The following is a 17,109-nucleotide window of genomic DNA, read 5'->3' on the forward strand; positions in this document are numbered from 1 at the left end:
TGACGACCTGACCGGGCTCATTACCCAGTACTAGGTGCAGTATAGCCCCTTCACTAGTTGGGCTATCTACATATTGTTCCAAAGAACCTTCCTGTATGTATTTTACAAATTCCTCACCGTCCAGACCCCCAGCCCTAAGCACTTTCCAGTCCCTACCAGAGAGGTGACATAATAGAGGTTAAGATGATGGGGGGGATAGAGTGGGTGTGCAGAGACTGTTTCCTTGGGTGGATGTAGCTGCTACTGGGGGGCGTAGCTTTAAGGTTCATGGTGGGAGATATAGGAAGGATGTCTGAGGTAGATTCTTTACTCAGTGTGTGTTTGGGGTATGGAATGCACTGCCTACTGTGATAGTGGAGTCGGACACTTTAGGAACTTTCAAGTGGTTATTGGATAGGCGCATGGAGCACACTAGAATGATAGGGAGTGGGATCACACGATCTTGCGTTTGGACGTAGCTCGGCACAACATTGAGAGCCAAAGGGCCTGTACTGTTCTATGTTCTAAGACCTCAGCTATCTTACAAGGCATTTAGTACATGGAAGGATTATAGGAATTGGGACAAGCTGGGAGAGTACCATAGACCAGTTGGACCAAAGGGCCTGTTTCCATGCTGTACTGCTCTCTCTACTACACCCAATGCATTCGCTATCACTTCCTTTGAAACTGTTAGATGCAGACCATCAGTTCCAGTGCACTCTGTCCCTTTTGTCTCTTCAGCTGATTTCTTTTTGTGCCTTTTAGTATGAGGAGATAGAATATTTGTTTAAAGTCTGCCACTTCCTTATTTCTCAATAGTTCTCTCGTCTCAGCTACTACGGGACCACTGTTTATTTTAGGCATTTGTCCTTTTTATTTCTTACTGAGCGCTTTTATCATCTCTTCGTTGGTTGCCAATTTTCCCCTCGAGCTTTCTTTGCTGGTTCCAAATTTTCCCATATCTATTGTGTAGCACTGCTGTTTCACAGCACTAGGGACTGGGTTTGATTCTGGCCTTAGATGATTGTCTGTGTAGTTTGCATAATCTCCTTAGTTCTGCATGTTTTCCTCCCACAGTCTAAACAAATACAGGTTACATGGGTTAGCCTTGGTAAATGTACAGTATTGAGCCTGCGTGAAAAACTCTTTCAGAAAGTCAGTGCAGAAGCTACAAGCAAAATGGCAGCCTCCTACAGTGTAGGGATTCAGTGGGTCTATTTTACATTTTTTTGGTGACATCCTTAACTTCTTTAGTAGGAATGCACATCCTGATCTGTGGAATAAGTAATTTGATTTTATCACTTTTAATGTCTGCCTCATCTTCAATTCTATCTTACTTTGTAATGTATTTGCTCCAAGGTTAAGGCAAATGTCTCACCCTTGCAAAAATCTACTTATCAGCAGTTAAAAGAAAGATTCTTAACTGTAAAGACATGAATTACACCATACCACATCAAAATAGCCTTTTCCTTGGTTGGTTTCAAAAATGTCTAAATACTGTTGCAAATTCATATCCACGAAACATAAAAGTCCATTCAACATCCCAGTCTGAGCTGTCCAAACTGCAGCTTGATTAAGCAAGTGCAGAAATGATTTACTCAGCTGCTATCAGGACTTGATGGTTTGAGTTATAAGGAGAGGCTGGATAGACTGCGACTTTTTTCCTCTGGCGCGTAGAAGGCTGAGAGGTAATCTTTTAGAGGTCTATAAAATAATGAGTACAGATCAGCTCGATAGTCAATATCTTTTTCCAAAGATAGGGGAGTCTAAAACTAGAGGGCATAGGTTTAAGGCGAGAGGGGAAGAAATACAAAAGTATCCAGAGAGGTGATTTTTTTTTCTCCCCCCCCACACAAAGGGTGATGAGTATTTGGAGCAAGGAGGTGGTAGAAATAGGTACAACTGTCATTTCCTAAATTTTTTTTTTTAAAAAAGAGGGATATGGGCCAAATGTGGGCAACTGGGATTAGCTTAGGGGTTTAAAAAGGGCAGTATGTACAAGTTGGACTTTACATGCTGTAAACCTCTATTAAAATCTCAACTACTTTAAAGCTTATAAAGGCCCCATATCTTGAGTAGAGCTCAGTCTTTATAACAAAGCTTCAGTTCAGTGGCAGATAAAGCACTCCCATTTCTCAGTCTCATCTCCACCCCACCCCAACCACTTCCATAAAGTCAGAACCCTAATATTTATTAATTCAAGCCTCCCAACATCTTGTTACCCAACAATGGGGGGGGAAATAAGTGTTCTGAAAGTTATAGTTATGATTGGAATAAAACAATTATTCCCATTTGGGCTCTCAATTCATCCATTATTACAAATGCTGTGTGCATTCAGATATAGAGCCAGGAATTGTCCCCTTACCCTTCCTACCCCCAACCACTTGGCTTGAAAGATACAGTAGTCTTTAATCCACATTTGTGATCTTGCCCTGTCAAATATATTGGAACTCTCCTCATTTGAGCCATTCCCCATTTTGTTCACAGCCCACGTTGTCCAATTCAGTAGTAGTCTGGTCTAAGTAGGCTTATAAATTGAGACTGCAATTATACACGGCATTAACAGCAGAACCAAGACTTTTAAAACACTGGAATTTGTTGGCAGTCGAGCTTTTGTTTAAAAAAAACGTAGTCCAAACACTACACCATTTCCATCACTGATCTTTTAACTATACATGCTCAAAGGCTGGTATGTCCACCCTACTGCTAAACTGGCCCCTAATACTCAAAAGGTTTGATCCTGAAGTTATGGATATTGAAAGCACCAAGTTGGGATATGTAATTCAACATGCATACCCAAGTTTTCATAATTCTTCCACAGGTGACTTCTGGAAAGCCAAGATGAACCCATTTTCAACTTCATGATAGTCTTTTTAAAGACAAAAAAAGGACAAATCAGGCAAGGCTTGCTAATCTTTAATGAACATTCAACTTCAATTACAAATGAAATTTTTTAAATATTTGTTAGGTTTTAATGGAAGACTTTGAAAAAAACTGCACATTTGAATCTTGCACCTCAATTGCTCCACTCTTTGGTACTTTTACATTGCCTCAAGCGGACATGCAAGTGGCTTACTCAAACTCCCAGTGCTATATGCATACTTGTTTCAAGTGTTAAAATGTCCTAAAGAAGCTCCAAGTTCATAGTTCACAGTATTAAATAGCAATATGCCTTGTTAATTAAAAACATGCAGTAATAAACTCACTATACAAAAGAATGACAAAGTTAAAAGTACTTCATCACAAAGTCAGACAAACAAAAAAAAAAATTTGTACAGCATATACTCAGCCAAGTTGGACTCTAGTGAAATGCATACTGATGTTTTAAAGACTCAAGTATTTGCTTTGACTTCCATTTTGCAGGATTCACACAACAATCTGAATAAATTGCTCTACTGAAGCAGAGGGTCATAACCACAGCAACACTGCCCAAATATAGAGATGGTGCTCATTATTCAGCACACTTATAAGATAACATATTTGAATAAAGCCATAATTGCAGCGCTGATCAGACCAGAAATTGGGACCGTAACGAACCAAGCCATGAAGATGTTTCGGAAAAGATGCCAGTCAACAGCTTTCTTGGCACGCATCCAGCCAACAGCTACAACTGAGCCAACCTGCAAAAATAAAATGAAGTTTCAGGTACTGTTCAATTCAGTTAGACACACGTCCTTAAAATTACTATTTTACGTACCACGATGAAGCACCTTCAGAGTATACTTAATTTGTTCATGAATAAGTTCCCACATCCAAGCCGTCAAGATTGAAAGTGAGAGTGCAAATCTTGAGGACTGTGTGGGACTAGTTCTGGACTTTCTGCAGTATAAAATATGTAGCCAACTACAGACGTTGCATCAACTCTTCAGATTAGGCTCAATGACACGCACCTTGCAGTGTGTCGTGCTGACAGGAAGACCAGCATTTGAAGCAATCACCACAGTCAGAGCAGAGGCCAATTCAATACTGAAGCCACTGTAAATAAAACAATGAGATAATATTCATTAACTTAACACAGTACTGTAATGCTGCAGTTTAACTTTTCTATTGGTTAGGGAATTGCATCAAATGCTTAAAAAACTTTGTGCCTTGCCTAATGCAACAAATCCTCAGTTTTTCCCTCTGGATTCAAAATAGGAGAGACGTTTGTTAGATATAATATCCTGTGTTCCTACAATGTTTGCTACTGGACTATACTCCCATCATGCAGCAAATAGTGTCAACATTCTTCACCTTGAGCAGAATTAAAACATTTTACCTTAGGAAAAAGGGTGTGAAGCAACTAATTTTCTTGAGTGCATGTTAAATTATATCCAAATAGTTTACATCACAAGAATCATTATATTCAACTTAACCTACCCAAGCTCTGAACAAGGAAGTACTGCATGAAAAAGATTGTCAGCAAACCTACTGGAATCCAAATTCAGTTCATCAATATCATGTGAACTTCTGGAATGCAAGAAACAAAACTCTGCTTACCTGGAGGGAGTAATTGGTGTCAGATCCTTGCCCATAGTTTGAATAACTCTCCGTCCCCAGACCCAGAGACCAAGACATATGCCCACACCTCCGTACAGGAGAAGCCAAATTGGAGTTTCCATTTTTGAGTTAACATCTCCTGTGGAGTAAACAAGCCACAGAGCAACCAAAGGACCGATGGCATTGCTGAAGAAAAAAAAAGAGTTTGAGAAATATGAAATAAAAGCAAGCTGCCAACCCAAGCATCATCTTGTTCCACTGTTACTGGTACTCCCTCATGGCATGCTGGGTCAGACAATATTGGTTCCACATCTACCTACATCAAATCCATTTTGAGTTCACCCTTCTCAAACTGATTCCCTTGGAAATACTAAAAGTGGTTATTTAGGCAAATGGTGTGAGACACTGAATTTTGATAGTGCTGCAAGAATATGCGAAGTTCTGCACACGTAGGACATGCCGAGACAGCCCCACGTGAAAGATTTATTTACTGGTGGACAAACTTAGTTGACTTTCAATTCTCATTTCAGAATGATCAACTCAATTCCCTTAATGTTAGTAGTTTAGGGAGCCCCAGTGTTCAACTTCTCTCAATTATAGTCTCTGTCTAGATGATGCATTTTCACCAAAACCAAATATCCTTTCAACAACATTGTGGCTCAAGCAAATAGTACTGAACTATGTTCCAATTATGGCATTATGTGCACTCCTATTTTTAATTGCTCTACTCGTAACAATTGTCCATTACAGCACTACATTGTGCTATTTTTATACCATTACCACCATTTTTACCTTTCAATGCCATTATTAACATTCCCTTTGTGTTGTGCTCATAACATTTGAAGTCTGCTCCACATCATCCCTACAACAGCATAAAATTCATTACATGTCCAACCTGAGTCAAAGTCTGAAGAGTCATATAGACTCAAAACATTAACACCCTTTTCACATATGCTGCCAGACCTAGTTTTTCCAGCATTTTCTGTTACTTCAAGTTGCTAACATCCACAGTATTGTCTTTTATTCATTGTTTTGTGTTTGATTTCTTACTGAGGAAAAACAAGCAGAACTCTCAATTAAGCAGGTGTTTGTTCCCATAAAGCTAAAGTAAAAACAAAATTAAAGACCATAATATGTTACAATCAGGTCAGAAATCCATTGCAAATGTTCCTCACCTGACATCATTGCCACCATGAGCAAAAGAGCCAAAACATGCAGTCAGAATTTGCAAGAACTGGAACAGCAGTGCAACTTCAGGTTTTTCCTGCTCACGCCATTCCTCCACAGAACCATCACTGCACTTGCGGTCTCCCAATTCAATTTCAAGCTTCACACTTCCATCCTCAGTCTTATTGGAATCAGCCATGGCATTACAGTAGCTACTGTAACTATCTTGTCTGATACGTTTCTTTGATTCCAAGCCAGATGATGTTAATTTCTCCATTTCCTCAGCCTTTACTTCCCCTTCTTTGGGCTTGAAGGAATCAAGAGGCATGCCACAGATCGCCATTGTGTAACATGTGTAACTGTTGTTGCGACGCAGTGGCCTGTTACCTGGTTCATTCGAGTCCCCAGCACAGTCAATCATTTTGGCCAAGTGCAGTTTGTGAAGTAGTTCTTTATACAGTCCGGAATCCTTGTGTACAGTGTGATAGTGACCACTGTAGCCATTAGTATTTGTGTGATGACCAATAACCTGGTTGAGTTGAACATGATTGCTTCCAAATTGCACAGTTCCTTTAAGAAATATGAAAATCAATGTCATCTCAAAAGTTGGCTCAATATGACTATACAATTTATTATTCCATCACATACCCATACTTGGTATACAAACCTAATAACCAGGATAAGTTATGTTTTACAGACAATGCTTTAGTTTATTATACGCTAGTTGGTTAAGCAAATTTCATAGTTCAAGAAAACTTGTGACGGTGGCTATTGCTAAAAAAAAAGTCTGTTTAGTGTTTTTTTCCCCCCCCCAAGAACCAAGTTCTGTAGACAACTAAAAAGAAATCTGAAAATCCCAAGTTGGTTTATCTGAAATAAATCAGGTTTTTAAAAGATTCTTAAAATTTGAGTTCAATACTTATCAGGAAGAAAATAAGAAATAAATGATCACCTGAACCCAACCTTACAAATTCTGTATCAAAATGATAGTTCACCCCAAAAACATCCAAGAAATTGTGCAAACAGACTTTGAATCAGGTAGTCAGTTAAATTTCAGTAGGTGCTGAAGACACAAGAATAACCTGATCAAGATCAGCAAGTAGAGGTGGGTTGACAGCCACCATAAATTTTGACATAGGCTCTTGACACATGGTTCAAACTGTTCGACTTGAATCATGGTTTCACGAGAAGCAAAGTTTCTGTTTTGGTTCTTATTAGTATACCAACATATTTCATGCACTACGCAATCTTCCGATTTCAAATTTTGAAGACCAAAAAAAAAACATACCATTCACCACATGATCAAAGTTGGTTTCATTCATCTCTCCATGTTCCTTCCTTACATCCTCTGCTGAATCTCCTATAAATGCAATTCTTCCACTTGGCTTCTCCAAACTCTGCTTGGCTGGTAGAACAGAGACCCCATCGGTCATGGGAGTCTTTATTTCAGATGATGCTGTGTCAGTCAACAGAACCTTCAAGTGAGTCTCTTCCAGCTCATCCTTAGGTACCAAAAAGTAGTCATCCTCCTTCTTATCTAATACACTGCTGTGCACCTTACGGGCTTTGACCTCTCCTGTTCAATACACACATCAAAACAGAGCACAAAATAATCTTTAGTTTTAAATCACAAAATAGTGTAGATGATAAAAATCAGTAAGTCTAAAATATAAATTTATTAATTGGACAATGGGCAGTAAGTTATTGAATACATACTTTCTTCCTTTATTTCAGTACACAAGTCAATTAAGATGGCGATGAGAAGCAGGCAACACACTGCATCTTACAGGATTTGCAGGCTTATCAACAAATCAGCTTGTTGGAATATACTAAGATGTGTGAGTAATCCTCTGCCTCAAAGACATCCCTGGTTCATTTGGAGTGACTGACAGGTAAATCTTTTGGCTTTATATAATTCTGAATGCTTTTATTTCAAGCAGGACAGATGTCCAGACTGCTTGAATTCAAATGTATATAAATTGAAGTATTATGGTAATTGAAAATACTCTTCTTCCTTCAATAACACAACATTCATCTCTAATAGCAAACAGCTGTCTAACCTCAAGAACAATAATTGTTAAAAGAATCACATTACATGATATAACACGTATAGCATACATGTTAGCATAACTCATTACTGAAACAAAAAGACAGCCAATTATATAGTTACATGTGTCAGCTTCCTAGAACAGGTGAAAGACAAAAATATTCTGGGGTGGGAAGAAAAGTAGTGGTTTTAAAACCAATGCCAAGTTCCCATCATTCCTACGAGCAAGTGACATTTTCCTCAGTGAAATCTTAATTTACATTGTGAATCACTTGACAAAAAGTAAATTGTCATTTCCTTTTGGTGATGCATCTTCTGACACCCCTCTTCAAATAAATTGACAGAAAAAAAGTATATAAACTAAACAAATCCTCAGTATCCTTGACCACTCATCATTGCACACTCACCTGAAAGCTCACTGTGGAAGCCTGTAAATTTCACTTACTTTCGATTTTTCTCTTCATTCTGGGACAGACGATGAACCAAATGACGAGTGCACAGATGACACTACTCCCCAGCGTAATCACTGCTGTACCCCAACGTGGAATCCGGTCAAATCCTAATACTGGCCGAAGAAAATAGACATTTTAGAATTACAAGGTAGCAGGTATCTAAGATGCTACTGTTTCAATCCCTATAAGATAGAAACTTATTACAAAATGAGCAAACTTTGCTGGGTACCAACTGAACCCACAAGTAAATCCTAAAAATAAGGAATGCAAAATTCAAGCTATCCTTTTAAAGACAGCAGCAAAACGTTAACCAGCAATTACTCCATAGGCGTAATCGGAATTTGCAGTCCACCCGTAAATTGTCCAACTGAATTAAAAGGCGAGAAAACGCTTCCCCCTTCAATATTCAAATCCACTCGTCCTTCGTCCTCTAACTTGAAAGATATGCACAAGTTAATTATATATTCTACCCCCATTCCAAATTTAGAGAGGCTTACTTCAAAGAAGATGCTTTGATATTCATTACCTCCTACCCTGGCTTCAAAGAGTCAGTTGGCTCATTGGTCTAGTGGTATTGGCACTTAGAACAACATTAGCATGCGAGAGGTCCTGTCTTCAAATTTCTGACAAGCCCAGAGTTTTCCAGTTCCATGGGTAAGGTGGATTTAGAGGCCAAAAGGTGGGCAACTGGGACTAACGTAGGTGTTTAAAAAAGGGGATGGCATGGACAAGTTAGCCAAAGGGCCTGTTTCCATGCTGTAAACCTCAATGAGCCATAGACAAAGTATTTACAGTGCAAGTTGATAATTTTCCTGGTTGACCAGTTGGCACACTCGATCAAGACCATCCACCCACATTCTCATGTTAATGAAGACTGGGGGAAAGGTCAATGCACAATTTGAGGAAATAGGACTGTGCGTTTCGGAAAGAAACAACCACTCTTACATTTGATTGGTAAATAATGACACAAGTATCTAAGTAGTCATAAGACTTGTGTAACCAAATCCTTTATATGCAACTGTAAGGTAAATGAAATGTGCATTTTGTGCAGACGTGAGCTGACGATTTTAATAAAACAAGTGTTACAATTCAGTTTTTAATCACTTAGTACTTACAAGGTGCTCCTGTGTATAGGATAGAGAAAAGATTGATTGCAATTGTACAAGCGTAGAAGACAGGCAGGGCTCGGAGTCCATTTGGCACTGGGTCAGCCTGCAACACAACAATTTCAACATCAACAAGCAAGGAATAAAGCCCTTTAATCCCATTACTTCCAGCCAGGACCCCAATCTAGGTTTTTCAGAAAAAAAGCAGCAACTGAACAAATTTTAAATACTGATGTTGAGACTTGGACTCTTTCAAGGAAGACAACTCAGCATGCAGTAACAAAAAAAATTAGAAAGACAAATAGCACACTGATTTTTATTACAAGGGCAACCGGAACTTAACAAGGAAATCCTGCCACAATAATTGTACAGAGCTTTGATGAAACCACAACTGGAAAACTGCACTGATTTAAATCTCCGTATCAAAGTAAAGCTCGCGCATCTTGGAAGTGGTGCTTCAATGGCTCGTGGATCTCGACAACAGACGAATTATGGGGAGCCCTTAAGAGGCCAGAACGAAATGGGAGCAGAAATCTTGGGAGGTTAGAGGATGAGAGGAGACGCCAATTAGGGTGACCACAAAGATCTTTCTTTGTAGAGCGTCTACAGCTGCACATAGCCTGCAGACTGTTTCAAAGCAGAATGTCTGGCATGGCACAATTAATATTTTGGATTTTAGCTTAAATGGTTACCAGTACCCCCAAAAACAGTTAGAAACATCAGTAACCAAATAATGATTTGGTGGCTCGTCTTTTTAACAAGTGACCGAGGGCAAGCCTCAGCTACCAATCTTAGCAGATCCTTCACTGGCATATGAATTACTGTCATTCACCCATGACTGGACTTAGCATGCATTATAAAACAAGAAACTGGAGCCCAGTTGTTGAAATTCTCTGCTACCCAATTTGACTCTTGATCTCAGGATTGGAATGTTATGTTCTGACTCAGTAATAGGGCACTGTGGCATTCAAAGCAACCAGACAAAAACTGAATTCCAAAAAGTACAAACAACCATGCAAGGCCACAAGCAACTTCAGATTCACGAACTGACCTTGCAACTGCTTCCCTTATGTTTGTAATCAGTGTATTACTTGTTTTCTTCAAAAAAATGCAACATAACCAATGTCATCCATTAACTATGTAACATGTGGTTTAACAATACACAAGTTGAAATGACCATTTTTGAGCATGTAATACTGAAACAGTAACCTTTCCTCTGGCATTTTTCTCAAAGATAAAGCAAACTCTGACAAGCAGAGATATTTGATAACTACCTTCCATTATTCAGATTGCTGAAACTTTCCACTTACACGCAAAGAAATAGTCATTTGCCCAGGAAGCAATGAGGAATTACAAGCTTAGATTTTTGAAAATCAAGTCCCACAGCAACCAGATCCAATACCATCTGAATTTAATATTTTCCATCTCAGATTGAAAGATGACCCTATCTGTTCAGTGCATCACCACCAAACCAACCAAGCCTCCACGAATCCCACCAGCTGCCAGTATTGATGTGCTTTTCCACTGGCTGGACAAAGTGAATTGTGACATGCCCATTATGATACCTTAGCTTCACCAAAATATTTCAAATTAGACTTCAGATTGAACAAACTTCAACCGCATGCTATTTTAGTCAGAATCAGACCATATCCTTTCAGGTTACTCCAAATGGCCACATCTCCTACCTTATGCAAGATGAAGAAACGGACTGAGTAAAAGACAGCAGCAGACATGAGTCCAGACAGCAGTGGTGAGATGAACCAAGAACCCACTGTACAAATTAGAAAGAAATTTTTGTTTTAATGCGCACAGGTCTACCAGTCCTAAAAATGCAGTGCAATCTCAATGGTTTAGATTAATTGTTACCTCTGCTGCTGTGGTCACATTCAATGCATATATGAAATACACAGTGCCCACACTGCAGTCTGAACATTTGAAATTCTAAACAATGTACTAATACAGCAATATTATGTACTAGTATTTTGTGCTTAAACAAAGGCTTGTGTCCACAAATACTCAAATAATATTTTACAACCATTTTTAGCAACATACGAGATTTTCATTTTAGTAATGAAGTTCCCAGTTAACTTGAAAATCTGCATATTGTTTCTTTGGATCATAAACATTAACCGTTATACAAAATTATCCATGCTACAAACTGTTTGGATCAAGACAAAGCCAGCGTTTCTCACTCATTTTCCCCAAGGAAAGCTCAAAGCTTAAAATGCACATCTGAAATGGACCTCAGCTGAAGCTTTCAACTCACCAATCTGGAGGAGCTCCAGCCACTTGACACCATGGGCACCTGTAGCCACCAAACAGAAACCAATGGTAGCACCCACAATGCAGTGGGTACCAGATATAGGGAGCTTCAAAAATGAAGCCAATAACTGCCAGACAGCAGAACCTGTAAAAGAGCAAATTTATGGCATTATCCAACCAGAAATATACAAACGACTCCTGTTTCAGGAATAATGATCCACTGAGACTGCAATTAACCAGAATATTTCCAGTATGTGTTATCACAATGGTTCAAGATAAACCATTATGATCTGGGTGGTTGTACTGCAGGTTTGCAGCAGACTGAAAAGATTGAATGTGGACATTAAGAAAGAGGATGTGTTGGAACTTTTAAATTCCACCCTCTCCTCCCCCAATAACTAATAAAGTGGAGGATGTGGTCAAGAAGGCGTATGGTGTGCTAGCCTTCATTAATCGAGGGTTTGAGTTTAGGAGTCGGGAGGTAATGCTGCAACTTTATAAGACCCCTGTCAGACCCCACTTGGAGTACTGTGTGCAGTTCTGGTCGCCTCACTACAAGGATGTGGAAGCTATTGAGAGGATGCAGAAGAGATTTACAAGGACGTTGCCTGGATTGGGAGGCATGCCTTATGAAGATAGGTTGAGGGAGCTAGGTCTCTTCTCCCTGGAGAGACAAAGATTGAGAGGTGACCTGATCGAGGTTTATAAAATGTTGAGAGGTATAGATAGGGTGGATTCTCAGAGGCTATTTCCCAGGGCTGAAATAGTCACTACGAGACGACACAGGTTTAAAAGGTGCTGGGGAGCAGGTACAGAGGAAATGTCGGGGTAAGTTTTTCCACACAGAGGGCGGCGAGTGAGTGGAATCAGCTGCCAGTGGTAGTAGAGGCAAACTCGCTGGGGTCTTTTAAGAGACTTCTGGATGAATACATGGGATTTAACGGGATTGGGAGTTATAGATAGGCCTGGTTTGGTATGGATACGATCAGTGCAACTTGTAGGCCGAAGGGCCTGTTTGTGCTGTAGTGTTCTATGTTATAGTCCCAGTCCCAAAGCTTCCAGACAATTATCTTTCTTCCAGAAAATTACAAGATAGATAAATGCAAGTCCACTATTAAGACTCACCAAACATGGAACTGACTGATCCAGCCATTAGCACATGTTGACTCGAGTTGAAAGTCTCCACATCAATTATTCCTTTGCGAATGGTCTCACTGACTTTGGCACCCAGCAGCACAGATCCCACCGTCTCAAAGATGGTTGCTAAGATGCAGGCTTTCCTGAGCGTCAGCACTCCTGAACCAACCGCCGTCCCAAACGAATTGGCAACATCGTTGGCCCCCACAGAGAATGCCAGAATAAATGCAATGATGAAACCAACTACAACCATCCATATATAGTCATCTAGCGCCATGGTCACTCGGGCACGTAATGCTTTCAGAGGTACTGAGTTTTAAAAAAATACTATTGACTTAAATATACAAAATAAGGTAACAAAATATTTGGATATGTAATAAATAACTGGATTAAATAGAATGAAGATTAATATGCACTACACTGAAGTATTGTGCAGCAGTAATTGCTATCCACTGTGCTTAATAGTCTGTTTTAGACAGTTTTTACAACAGTCAACAATTAGAAAGATTGAAGTGAAATCCATTGCGGACACAGATTTGGGATGTTCTTCATCCTGAGGAAATAAAAGATGACATGCTATAAATATGGAGTACCATCTTATTAATTAATGTTAGCTACAAAGATCCAAAGCTCAACCTCAAGTCAATAAATCCCTTGACCTCCGTCATTCCATTCCCATCTAGAAGACAATGACTTCAGTGAACCAAGTGCAAGTTAAAATGTAGTACAGTTAAACCTAGAGCAGCAGATTCAATTGGTAGAGTTCAAAATCAGTAAGATAAGCATCAGACGTCAGTTTGTTCAAATCAACATGGTCCTCAAATACTAAAGCAATTAACTTTGAGTAGTGATATAAAGTTGTTGTCCTTCCTCCAAGACTTCAAAATGCCATTATTTCAGTAAAAAAAATGTAGGTTCAGCTATCAGGTGCAACTGCATTGCACCGTGCTAAGTGCCACAATCTGATTGATTAGTCAATGAGTAGATACCAGAGGACCGTCAACAGATGGAACTAGACTACAGCAAGGAACACAAAACAAACGGTGGGATTTTCCATCCACACTCACTCTAAAACCAGAAAATCCCACCTTAGGTCAACACACCTTTGCATAGTCTGTATCCACCCCCCCCCCCAAAAGTATTTTAAATTAGTGTTAATTTTGCATGTTAGTGTTTGTTGTGGACAAATTAGTGGAATGGAAAATTGAAACAGACACACCACTTCTCCTTCTTCCTTACCCACAACAAAAACAGGATGCAGCTCTCAAAATTAACTATTTCACATGGACTCATTCTCATGGACTTCTAGCCATCAAATTAGTTTCCAATCCTGAACAAAACCCACAATATCTACCATTTTGCCTTCAGCCATTTCTAATTATTTAGCATCCATTTCTCATGGTGTCTGCATTGTGAAGAGTGGGCAACTAAGGGAGAGCATCTTCTGGCAACTACTTCGAACAACCAGTGAAAAGATTGGCCTGACGATCTGCAATGATTCAAAAAAAACTCAGAACGAAAATGGTCCCAACATGTCTCTTTCAAAAACAAACTCCCAACTACTCAGATGCCCTTTTTATTAAAAAAAAGGGCCCCGGACGACCCAAAAAAATTGTTCAGGGCATAACCTAAGCGTAACACAGAGAGAATATGCCCATGTCTCTGGTGTCAACGAGTAGTAATTTAAAACACTAAGTAAATGCTTGTGGATTCCAGAAATAAAATTTAATGATTAAGCTGCTGTTTAACATGTTTTCCTCCAATCAATCAATGCAGTCAGAGGTTTAGATCGCAACTTTAGCTTTATGGAAATTGGCGGCTGCACAAAGTTCACGTGACTGCGATTTTCTCATTTAATTAACAGCTTGGGAGCGTGGAAACTGCCTTAGTAGTCATGTGGACAGACGCTTAGAACAAAACTTCGAAATTACAATCTAGGGTCAATGACAATGGTTATAATGGGAATCCAATTTTAACAGCGCACTTAACTTCAACAACTCCCTCCTCTCAAATTTAAAGCGCCATCCTTTTTCGCGCCTCTTTGCAACGTTTCGAGAAAGAGTAAACAGGATGCAAATGCCCGCCCAGTGAACCTCAAGGGGAGGCCGAGGGTGCAGGCTAGTCAACCCAGTGGCATCCCGAAGGCTGGGAAGCCGCCTGAAGGGACGGACCAACTGCTCTATCCACTCCATCAAAGTCAGACATGGACAGGTGCCCCACACATCTAGGATCATTGATTATCTGTCCTATGGGCAGAATACAGTCGGGATTAGTAGATTAATAATGCTGCCCTCAATTAATAGATAACCCGCCAACGATTCCAGATTAATAGTAACCCCTAAACTAAGACTTCCCCCACTCCCTGAACAACATTGTTCCCCCCTCTATCTCGGTCCCCACAAAACAATGACCCGATTCTTCCTCTCCCTCCCCGCGACTGTCCCTCCCCAGGCGCGCGGAGAATCCGTTGAGCGGCCGAGTCGCGAAGCAGAGGGGGCCGCGCAGGCCACCTCCCGCGAGCTCCCCCTTCCGCCGGCTGACCCCAATGGAGTCCGCCACCACTGCCGGATTGGTCCGGAATCCGCGGCCAGCACCGCGTGCGGCAGCCCCAATACCAATCCAAGTCTCCCTCCCTCCGCCCCGGACACAAATCCCAAAACTAAAACAACGGCTCACCAACTAAAACGCTAATCGGTGCCGAAGGTGAAGTTGGAGCCGGTCGGAAGGGCGGCCGGCAGGGCCCAACAGCCGCGCTCTCAGGTTAGTCAATAATCTGATTCCGCGCAGCTTGACGAAGGGACGCTCCGATGGTCGCTCTCGCCGCCCGGTTGGGGGGAATGATGATGAGTAGTGGCGGAGGTTAACTGTGTAAGTTGTCAGAAAAATCACTCTCCTGACCGCCAGCTGTCCGCCATCTCCCGCTGAAGTCCGCCCAGTTGCCTGTTATAGGCGCCGTGACGTGGGGGGAGAGAGGCGGCCAGACAGCGACTCCGCCTTTCAGCGAGACAGGGACAGCAACCTGCACAACTCTGAATTCAGCACACTGCCTGCTGCACCATCCAGTTCCAACCAGTCTCAACCAGGACATCACTTGTAGTGGACATTGATTTAGCCTTGCCCACCGTCCTCGTCTTGATTTAATTTGATTTATTCTTGGCACATTTATTAGTATGCATTAAAAAAATTGTTTCTTGCGCTGTGCAGACACAGAGAAGGAAAGGGGAGTGCAGAATTTAGTATTACAATAGAAAGATCAACTTAATGCAGGGCGCGTTCATTCAAAAGTCTGATGGCAGCAGGGAAGAACCCATAGAATCCCTACAGTACAAAAGGAGACCATGCAGCCCACCCAGACCCTATTCCTGTGATCTCTCATATTTACCCAGTCTAATCCCCTGACAGTAGGGTCAATTTAGCACAGCCAATCCACCTAACCATACCTCTTTGGGACTGTGCAAGGAAACCAGAGAGGGGAGGGGGGGGCTGGGGCTGGGGCTGGGGCTGGGGAGGGGGAAGGGGGGGCTGGGGCTGGGGAAGGGGGGGGGCTGGGGCTGGGGCTGGGGAAGGGGGGGGGCTGGGGAGGGGGAAGGGGGGGGCTGGGGCTGGGGAAGGGGGGGGGCTGGGGGAGGGGGAAGGGGGGGGGTGGGGGACAGGGAGGGGGGGGGGGGACAGGGGAGGGGGTGCAGAGGAGGGAGAGGGAGGGGGGAACAGAGGAGGGGGGACAGAGGAGGAGGGGAGGGAGAAGGGGGACAGGGGAGGGGGAGGGGACAGGGGAGGAGGGAGAGGAGGACAGGGGAGGGAGGGAGAGGGGGAGGGGGGCAGGAGGGAGGGGGGCGATGGGGAGGGGCAAGGAGAAGGGGGGGGAAGGAGAAGGTCAGGGAGGGGGAAGGGGGAGCGGGGGGAAGAGGAGGGGGGAAGGAGAAGTGGGGAGGGGTGGAGAGGGAGGGGGAAGGAGAGAGGGGAAGAGTGAGGGGGGAAGGGGAAGGGGAGGGGGAAGGAGAAGGGGGAGGGGGAGAAGGGTGGGGGGAGAAGGAGTGAGGGGGGAGGGTGGGGGGAAAGGGGGGAGGGTGGGGGGGGAGAAGGAGTGAGGGGGGAGGGTGGGGGGAAAGGGGGGAGGGTGGGGGGGAAAGGGGGGAGGGTGGGGGGGAAGGGTGGGGGGGGAGAAGGAGTGGGGGGAAAGGGGAGAAGGAGTGGGGGGGGAAAGGGGGGAGGGTGGGGGGGAGAAGGAGTGGGGGGAAAGGGGGGAGGGTGGGGGGGGAGAAGGAGTGGGGGGGGAAAGGGGGGAGGGTGGGGGGGGAGAAGGAGTGGGGGGAAAGGGGGAGGGTGGGGGGGGAGAAGGAGTGGGGGGGAGAAGGAGTGGGGGGAAAGGGGGAGGGTGGGGGGGAGAGAGGGAGGGGAAAGGGGGAGGGTGGGGGGGAGGAGTGGGGGGGAAGGGGGGAGGGTGGGGGGAGAAGGAGTGGGGGGGAGGGGGGGGGGAGAG

The 17,109-nt window shown here is 42.7% G+C and overlaps 1 protein-coding gene across 1 annotated transcript; it reads right to left on the reverse strand.

The window, feature by feature from the left end:
* Positions 1 to 2,879: 2,879 nt before the first annotated feature.
* On the reverse strand, positions 2,880 to 15,575 carry LOC145339406 (sodium-dependent phosphate transporter 1-like). The gene is made up of 11 exons (XM_080183857.1): positions 15,306 to 15,575; positions 12,618 to 13,182; positions 11,497 to 11,637; positions 10,916 to 11,001; positions 9,240 to 9,336; positions 8,118 to 8,237; positions 6,914 to 7,201; positions 5,634 to 6,195; positions 4,459 to 4,644; positions 3,870 to 3,954; positions 2,880 to 3,599 (listed from the first exon to the last, which is right to left on the reverse strand). The coding sequence occupies exons 2-11, from the start codon at positions 12,904 to 12,906 to the stop codon at positions 3,444 to 3,446; spliced, it is 2,010 nt and encodes a 669-aa protein (XP_080039983.1). The 5' UTR covers positions 12,907 to 13,182; positions 15,306 to 15,575; the 3' UTR covers positions 2,880 to 3,443.
* Between the last annotated feature and the right edge of the window lie 1,534 nt (positions 15,576 to 17,109).

This window comes from Carcharhinus amblyrhynchos, unplaced genomic scaffold, assembly GCF_965287045.1.
Source record: "Carcharhinus amblyrhynchos unplaced genomic scaffold, sCarAmb.v2.hapA scaffold_449, whole genome shotgun sequence".
Lineage (NCBI taxonomy): Eukaryota > Metazoa > Chordata > Chondrichthyes > Carcharhiniformes > Carcharhinidae > Carcharhinus > Carcharhinus amblyrhynchos.

What these genes read in the sequence shown, in the direction of transcription:
- LOC145339406 (XM_080183857.1), bottom strand. Translation starts at nt 12,906, where the DNA reads ATGGCGCTAGATGACTATATATGGATGGTTGTAGTTGGTTTCATCATT. An exon ending in CTTTGATCATGTGGTGAATG is followed by an intron (nt 6,196 to 6,913) that starts GTATGTTTTTTT and finishes TATTTCTTAAAG; the next exon opens with GAACTGTGCAATTTGGAAGC. An exon ending in TCAGCACGACACACTGCAAG is followed by an intron (nt 3,600 to 3,869) that starts GTGCGTGTCATT and finishes TTATTTTTGCAG; the next exon opens with GTTGGCTCAGTTGTAGCTGT.